Raw genomic sequence first — 9004 nt, forward strand, 5'->3', positions numbered from 1 at the left:
TCCTGCTTTGAGCAGGGGGTTGGACTAGATGACCTCCTGAGGTCCCTTCCAACCCTGATATTCTATGATCATTGTATTCAGTCACTCCGATGCGGGTGTTCCCAAAAGCTGTCAGGGTAGGAGGTAAATCACATTGCAACTTGAGAGGGATGTTTATATGGGGATGTCGTCACCAGCTGCATTCATTGCTCATTTCTGCTCATATTTAAAAAGCACATGAAAATGTGAGCAGTTAAATGCAGATATTTCAATTTAAGTTATTGTCTGTGATCTGTCTCCTGCAGCACATGCATATATGAAATCAGGCTGTTGTTAAAATAATTCCTGCATTCTTTGTGTGAGCTTTGGCAGAGCACATTAGAAAACAAAAACAAGCCCAGGGATGAGGAGAGCACTAGAGCAGTGTGAGACTCCACCATTGTGGATTGTAAGACCCTTGCAAACTTTTAATCAGACTTTGGTTTGTAGGGGTTTGCAAGGAACTCAAACTTGAAGCAAAACTCAACCAGAACCACAGTTTCCCATGATAATCCCGCCAGGTTTACCAGAAGCTCAGCCCAGGTTTGTAAATTTATTAGAAAACCTGGCCTAAATGTTGGGTTTTGAACAAAATTGGATGAATTTTTGTCAGTTTTGCAATGAAGGTTTCTCATTACCCTAGAAAACAGTCATTTCTGCCTATATAAGGAGATCACAGATGTAATGTCTAAGGAATTATTTGGTGATGCTTGTATATAATCCTCTTAAGGGAGGCAGTGGGGGAAGTGGAGGGGAACAAACTGAGTTGGTATGTTCCCCCTTCATGGTCTACACCAGTAGGTGGGGATGCCGTGGCAGCAGCAGCCTCAGAGGCTCAATATTCCCAGTTATCCCAAGATAGCCCCTCTGAGGGACTTTCCCCCAACTCTCATGTCCAGATAGGGTGACCAGATATCCCGTTTTTAAAGGGACAGTCCCGTTTTTGGGGACTTTTTCTTATATAGGCGCCTATTACCCCCCACCCCCATCCCATTTTTTCACAATTGCTGTCTGGTCACCCTATGTCCAGACCACTACCTACCCCACTCTCCAGATTTGGCAGTAATGCAGACCTGGAATCCATGCTGCCCCTGGCTAGGGTGAGACCTCTGACTAGGTATGCAGCAAGCATTAATGCTGGTTCGAGCAGCGTTCTCTTTCTGCAAATTTTAATATCATTCTGCAGTCTTTTTGTTTTGCAGGAGAGAGGAGACAAATAAGCCACCCAGTGCAATTTCATCTTTCACTGCTAAGCATAAGCATACCCCTCTCTTGCCACACATCTAGTGGGATATATGGAATTTCTGCAGAGTTTTGCATAATCACGTTTCCTCTGTGCATGGCCTTGCCATGGAGTTTTATGTGGTTTTATTACTACCTACCCACCCATGCAGAGGAGCATAGGGGATTAAGTCATTCCATGCTGACACTTCCTTGCTGGCCTTCACTGACCATGACATATTATGCATCCCAGTAATCAAGTCAGTTCCACGCTACCACCACAAAAATGTAATTCTTTTACAAAATTCAATAACAGCAAAAGCACTGCCTTTTATTGAAAGCAGCTTGAGGGGGATATTGGGTCAAACACAAACTTTTATACAGAAGAGAACTAACCTGTGAACCAAAGGAGTAAAAGTTTATGTTGGAAAACATGTAAAGCAGTGGAGGATCTTTTTCTCTCCAAAGATTTTCCTACATTATCCTACAGTGCAGGGATTTCTATCTGAGAACTTAACTCTGTTTTGCAGATCTCACCAGGGCTTTTCAGGGTGGAGTCCTGTTAATTGATGAAGGATACAAGGGCCTCTGAAAATCTAACCATAACCCCTAGAATGTCTGCAGCCAAATGAATGTTTAATGAAACATATAATAGATGTGTATATATCTAGAGAGAGAGTATGCATTTATTGTAGATGGGTCCAAACCAAAACCTGGAGCCAAATCACCAGCATCCCTGAGCTAGAGGGAAATTTGGATCCATAACAAAACTTTATGGATGGTACCATATCTTTTATCCAAACCCACTCAAATTGTGCAAAAGTTTAGATCCAGATCCCAACTTTGCTGTTTGGGTGTATTGCTAGCATTAATACCATGCTGAGATCAATGTGTTAACCTGTAGAACCATGTGATAACTTGCATTTATCTTGTACCTTGGACACCTCGCATGCACTCTGCCCACTAATCCATCTCCATCAGGTCTGTTTCTAACACCCAAAGTATCCTAGTAGCTTTCCATAAGGCTCTCTTAAAAACCAAAAACATCCTTTCCACATTGTTTTTATTTTGTTCCCTACCAATTGTGGCATTTCCCACAAAATTACACTAGCCAAAGGCCCAGGATAGGCAGTATTCAGTCCTGCATTAGTAACAGATTTAACGAATGAGAACTTGATCCTATTTGAAACAAAGAATTCCCCTCCCTTCTCCGCCGGCTTTCTAATGCAGCTCTGGGAAAAGATTTTCAGAAATGACTATTGTTCGTGTATGCCTCAGATTTGGCTGCCCAATTGGAGACACCTTAAAGCAGCCTGTTTATCACAAAGTGCTGAGCACCCACTCTCTGAAAATCCGGCCCCTTTAAAGTGTCTCGGTGACATCAACATTTAAGGCACCCACTCTTCTGAAAATCTTTGCCATAGTTTCTAGCTCTAGCAAGTTGTGAGATATTGACCCTTAAAATCACAGCAGTATGAGTTACAGAAAAGCTAAGAGTTTTTGATTTTGTCTCCCTCTGAGTATGTCTACACAGCAAACTAAAACAGCAGCTGGCCCATGCCACCCGACTCGGGCTGCAGGGTTGTTTCATTGCTGTGTAGACTTCTGGACTCTGGCTGCAGCCCAGGCTCTAGGACCCTGTGAGGTGGGAGGGTCCCAGACCTCAGGCTCCAGCCTGAGCCCAGAAGTCTGCACAGCAGTGAAACCGCTCCGCAGCCTGAGCCCCACGAGCCCGAGTCGGTTGGCACAGGCCAGCCGCAGGTAGACATACCCTCTGAATCCTTGGGCACAGTTGGGTTAATGACACTAAGGAAACCTGTCTTTACAAACAGAGAAAAATAGTACCAACAGTTTTTAAACCCTTAGAAAATAATTTTTCAGTAGAATCTACTGTGTCATAGGAAAGTACATGATTATGTGAGGTGGGCTGAATGGGTGCCAATAAAACCTTTGATGCCCCGTTTAACTCACTCCTGGCTTTTCCTCCTGTCAGTGATCATCAAAAACTCAGGCCTATAAAACTCTTATGCTACATCACCCCATCATGTACATTATGTAAACTCGGTGTGTGTTTATATCCGGAATATGCAGATATGGACACCCAGCCATCCACAGTATATTATTGCTGTCAGTAGTACAGACTGCTGTAGTTAAGGTTGCTAATCAATTTCCATTATACCCTCTTCTTTTCATACACTTATAACTTTCTAAAATATTCACCTTTTCATTGCTTTGTCTCTGCCCAATGGGACATTTTTTAAAAAAATGAAAATTTGAGAGAAATCTCAGCAATTTTTGAGTTTTGATTTTAAACATTTTGTTCTGACTGTCTTGGAGGATAACTCAGAAAAGGCTGAACCTTTAAATTTGAACTTGTACAAGCCCATAGTCCATAATGATTCTGTGCATTAGGCACTTTATGGCCAAGTTATTTCAAAATGTTCCCTCTAAGGAGACTTCCCGTAGCATTTAATAGAGTTCTGTAAGCATCACCCATTGACTTCAATGGCAAAACTCCCCTTGATTTCAATGGGGCCAGTATTTCACCCATAGAATTTAATAGAGCATATATTCTTAATAATTATGTTTGTTATTTATTTTTATTCCTCTCAGAAAATAACATGTAAACACCAGTGAACTTAATAAAGATGTCCAAGAAGCAGATTGAACTGCTAGGACCAAATGCAGAGATGTGACCTAAATTGGGACATAAGTTAAATGTTGGTAAATCAGCGTATGTGAGTGAGGATTTAAGTTGGCGTAACTGCTTCTGGGAAAGTGGACAGTCAGAACTGGAGAAGGAAAAGCAAAGCCTGTAACAGACCTGCTTTATCTTACATACTCTCACATCCTCTTGGTTGTTGCTTTTTCCTGCTTTAACACTGCCCTTCTGCCAGCTTCGTACTTCAGAGGCACCAGCTTACGTTCACTCACACTGACCTATGCAGAGTTACCAATATGGAATTTACACTACTGTTTACATCACCTCCTAAATTTGTCCTCTGATTTCTATAAATCACTACGTGCTATTGAGGCTGCATTTATGAATGGTGTGGATGAGAGAACAGTGAAGTGGAGCTGAGCAGCCCTCTTAGGGCAAAAGCTCTCTCCGCTCCATGCTGTGGATCTCTTGTCCTTTGATATCTATCACCCTTCTGTACTCATTCTGCAGACCGGATATCCATGGAAGTTCCACACATAGAACTTGCACAGTGTATGCAGCAAAGGATAGGTTGAAAACAGCCTGATCCAACGAGGCCTGGTTTAAACTCTGTAGAAACTAAAACTATGCAGCCTGGTAGAATGGTTGACAGTTGTACCACATCATCCTTTCGAATGTTGCAGGTCTGCAGATCTTCACTCTAGCACAATTAAATGATGTTATCTCCAACTCCTATGAATGACTTGATAGATCTGTTCCAATGTGCTGATATTTGGCCAGTTTCTCTCAATGGAACGGAAGTGATTTACTACACCAGCTCAGCACCTGACTCAGTGTATGTTAAAATGAATAAAGGGTAGAAAACCACTCCTTGAATCTTTGTGCTGATCTCTCTTAGTACGTGTGCGCAAGGAGTCTGTGGACAGCGCCGTGTTTCAGAAATGGTAGCAATGTTGTCACCGCATTTGCTTTGCTAATTATAATTTGTTGTATTTTACATAGGTCCAACTATCCAGCGCCAGGTTCAGAATGGACCCTCTCCGGATGAAATGGAAGTGCAGAGAAGGTAAGAAATAAATTTTGAAAAGAATGTATTAGATTCAAATTATTTTATATTTAAAAGAAATGACCCATGTTAATTATACTAATTATGGCCCCAATCATGTAGTTGTAATCCGTGGGGCTCTGCCATGGCAGAGAGGTCTGCTTGTGTAAATCCATTTGCAAAATCTGGCCCTGATTTGGTCACATTCAGGTTGATGGTACCTGTAATTGGTCAGACTTAACACTCGGTAGTGTCCCACAGTTCATCTTTTGTTTGTTAAGGGTTTATCCAAAAAAAATTGAAATTAGGAAATATACTCTGGCTCCAGCACACAAATTGAACACTGCACATCTCCAATGGGCAGAGTCCCCATCGTCCCATGTACACCCTGGATTCCCAGACAGAACCATTCCTGACTCCACAATAGTGGGGCATCTGTGTGTGTGATTTATGTACACACATACATTCACACACATCAAAGGAGAAACCTTCTATTGGCTCATTATTATACTTAAAAATCACTAGCCAAACTGCTTTAACCAGCACTTGACTCCCTTCATAATGATAATTTCATACTCTGAATATCCGCAAAAAGAACAGGAGTACTTGTGGCACCTTAGAGACTAACAAATGTTAGTCTAACAAATTGTTAGTCTCTAAAGTGCCACAAGTACTCCTGTTCTTTTTGCAGATACAGACTAACACAGCTGCTACTCTGAACTCTGAATATCCTTATTCTGAAAATACTTGGTGAGTTCAAACTACTTAATTTTAGTGAATTAACATAAATAAAATATAAAATCATGTGCAGTCAATATATAGAAAGCAGGACACCTTTGCTAATAGATGCCATTTTTTCCATATTTAACTTTTTAGTTGTTTTATACAACTAAATTCTGGCATGATTCTGGCTTATCTGCAATGATTTTTAGTTACTACCTAGTAAAGAGCTCAACCCCCAGATATTTTTTCCAACTAAAAGGCAAGAATAAGACATACTGATATCCAGAGATGCATATAACACCAGTTTTAAAGAAATTTGCATCATGTTTTAGTGTGCTTTTTTTCTTAAGCTTAATAAGAGAGCTTTATATGATCCTGTATTGGATCAGTTCTTAGCAGTTGCAGATCATGTTGCATAGAGCCCATGCTATTGGCAGTATGCATTCCTGGTGATGAATTTGACCCTTTGTGTCTGGTGCTACTTTCTAAATGGTTTATAGTTCCTTTTATTAGGATCTCGTCTTGACCTAGGATGACAACTGAATAAAACTGTAAATTGGAGTTGTGAATCCAAATAAGAGTCCTGATCTAGATGAGTATCTTGGCTGATAGGCCATTGTTGTTTTCTGCCTCCTATTCGGCCTTGTCTCTGACTGACTGTATGCATGTCTGCATACTGACGTGCAAAAGAAATTGCGCTTAGGTTGCATTTTGTTGCATACGTCACCCACAGCCAAACTGTAATGCTAATTTTTTATGTGACATGCGGATTCAGCCAGAATTCCTCCTGGGGCATTAGGGAATGCACAGTGGAGCAGGAGCACCCCCCTCCTGTTCATACTGGGCCAACTCTGCTGACCAGAGTGAAGAGTCAGGGCTGTGTCCTTCTCCTCATTCCACCAATTTTATGGAGGCTGACACTGTGGCAAGTAGTGCCTGTGCTCCCCAGTTACACCGTGGGCAGGTGGACAAGAGGAGAAGGCTGTCTGTCCCATCTCCCCAACCCTCATGCAGGCGTGCAGTCTGTTCCATACAATGAACACCACTAAGTAGGCTTGCAGTTACATTCTGCCATAATATAGGTGACAGAGAATGATTGGGTCAGATCTTCAGCTGGTGTATGCTGGAGCACTGAAGTCAGTGGAGCTACCCCGATATTCACCAGCAGAGGACAGAACTCTTAAGAATTTAGGGAAAGGTTTATTGCCAAGATGTTATTTTTAAATTAGAAGGTTGCAAAAATTTCTTTAAACAAATGGGCCAGATTCATTGCTGGAGTGAGTGGAGTCACAGGAGGGGTAGAGTTGGACCTTCGGGAGAACTGACCTAAAGTTTGGAATAAATAAGAAATAGCTTTGTAAGGATTTTAGTGGAATGTACTTGCAGAACGCACTTGCAGAACGCAGCTAAGACCAAGTAGCAGAAATTGTAGAAGTCAATCTTAATGACATCACAAACACTCAGGGCTCAGAGGGCTTCTGCTATGCCTTGTAGGGACAACTCGCAGTCAGGATATCTCCCCAGGTTCCTTTGGGCCTTGGTGCCGCTTACTACCCTATATGCCACTGATGTACTGTGTTTGCTGGTATGTGGGCACGCAGGAATCTCTCCCCGTTGGGACATTGTGCACCCCTGGTGGTATAGGGAGGGAGTAGTCGCTGCTCTCCACTAAGCACAAGTAGTACAATTCTTCCTGGTCCTTGCAACATCCTGCCTGCCATGGATTTGCCATGTGGGGGATGTGGCCCATAGAAGAGACTTCAGATTTAATGAATGTTTCCACGTCAATATTAAAGAAGGACAGAGGGAGAGACTGTTTCATTCAAGATTGTCAAGATTTATTTTTGGGACTGTTCAACTATCAGAAAGTTCAGAGAGGAGACTCCCTGATGTGCACCAGTATGCTGGTAGTGGTTCAGAGAGATGCAGAGAATATGAGTGTTTTCTGCAGTGCTTTGTCTGAAATATGCCATGCACAATAAGAGCCTAATCCTGTTCTTATTGAAGGCTCTGTCTGCACTCCAGACATATGCCAGCATAGCCATGCTGGTCAGGGATGGGAAGAGGTGTGTGATCCCTGTGCTGGCAGAAATCCCTATTGTAGATGCAGCTGTACAAACAAAGCTGCACTTTTAGTGGTATTGCCCTGTTGTGTTTGTTGCGGGGGTGTTTTTACTTTAACCATACAGCGCATAGCTTTGCCGATATAGCTGCATCCACACTAGGCGCACTTTGCCAGTATAGTACAGCTGTATTCCTATACCAGTAAAGAGCTCATTGTATAGATACGGTCTAAGTCAATGGGAGTGGATGGGTGCTCAGAACCTTGGAAAATGTAGGTGCCTAAATATAGACTTAGGAGCCTAAGACCTGGTCTACACTTAAGTTTACAGACTAACACGGCTGCTACTCTGAAACCTATAATCACGTCAGTAAGGGATATGTGTTTTTAACCAACATAGTTATACTGGTAAAAGTCCTAGTGCAGTTACTGAACCAGTATTGGCTGCGCCAGTAGATGCACTTTTATAAGTGTGTCTACACTAGGGGAGAGTTCCTGCTTCGACTATGCCAGCATGGTGAGAGCAGCCAAAGGCCTAACTGTAGGTGTGTCCGTTTTGAAAATCTTATCCTAAACTTTCATGTGGGCAGGAAAATGAAGATGAGAAAAACAACGCAAAATGCATTTGTTAAAAGATTTTTATTTGACTATTTTAAACACAACATAGATTAAAGTCACAGGGCCCAGTCTGGCTACTCCTGTTCATACTGAGTAGTACCATACTCGTATCAGTAGCCCTTAGTATGTACATAAGGCCCTCTCCTGCAAATCTTTACTCACATAAATAATCTTTCCTTAGTTCCATTGATATAAATGTGACAATTTATGGGTGTCAGGTCTGCTCCCATAAATAAATGTTTGTAGGATTGAGCCCTTAACACATGTAGGGTACAGCTGGCCGGAGACAGCCAGGGCCAGCCTGAAATTCAAGTGTCTGCATTGGGTCCCTCCCTTGGGAGTATATTCAGACTTGCAGTTCCCAGCTGGGCCAAGCTCCCTCTCCAGCAGTGGGAACAGTTAGGGAGAGAACTTTCTGCTAGATTTTTCACTTCAGCCCAGCACTGGGATCTCAGTGGGACATGCAACACACTGCCCGGACGCCATCTCTTACAGTATAATTTCCATGTGCCCTTACTGGTCTTCCAAAAATTGCACCATTCCATACACTATCTATATCTATATATCTATATCTATATCTATATCTCTATATCTATACACACACACACACACACACACACACACACACACACACACACACACACACACACACACA

The 9004-nt window shown here is 42.2% G+C and overlaps 1 protein-coding gene across 5 annotated transcripts in view; it reads left to right on the forward strand.

Annotated features, from left to right (window-relative positions):
- The window catches only part of EVL (Enah/Vasp-like), a 213900-nt gene that overhangs the window by 177997 nt on the left and 26899 nt on the right, over nt 1-9004 (forward strand). For all 5 annotated transcript variants that reach the window (XM_024196456.3, XM_026651185.2, XM_026651186.1 and 2 more), the window contains exon 4: nt 4904-4967. In XM_024196456.3, the coding sequence (XP_024052224.1) occupies nt 4904-4967 (64 nt within the window). The remainder of the gene's footprint in view (nt 1-4903; nt 4968-9004) is intronic.

The sequence above is a fragment of the Terrapene carolina genome, unplaced genomic scaffold (assembly GCF_002925995.2).
Source record: "Terrapene carolina triunguis isolate 2854851 unplaced genomic scaffold, T_m_triunguis-2.0 Scaffold96, whole genome shotgun sequence".
In the NCBI taxonomy this organism is placed as follows: Eukaryota; Metazoa; Chordata; order Testudines; family Emydidae; genus Terrapene; species Terrapene triunguis.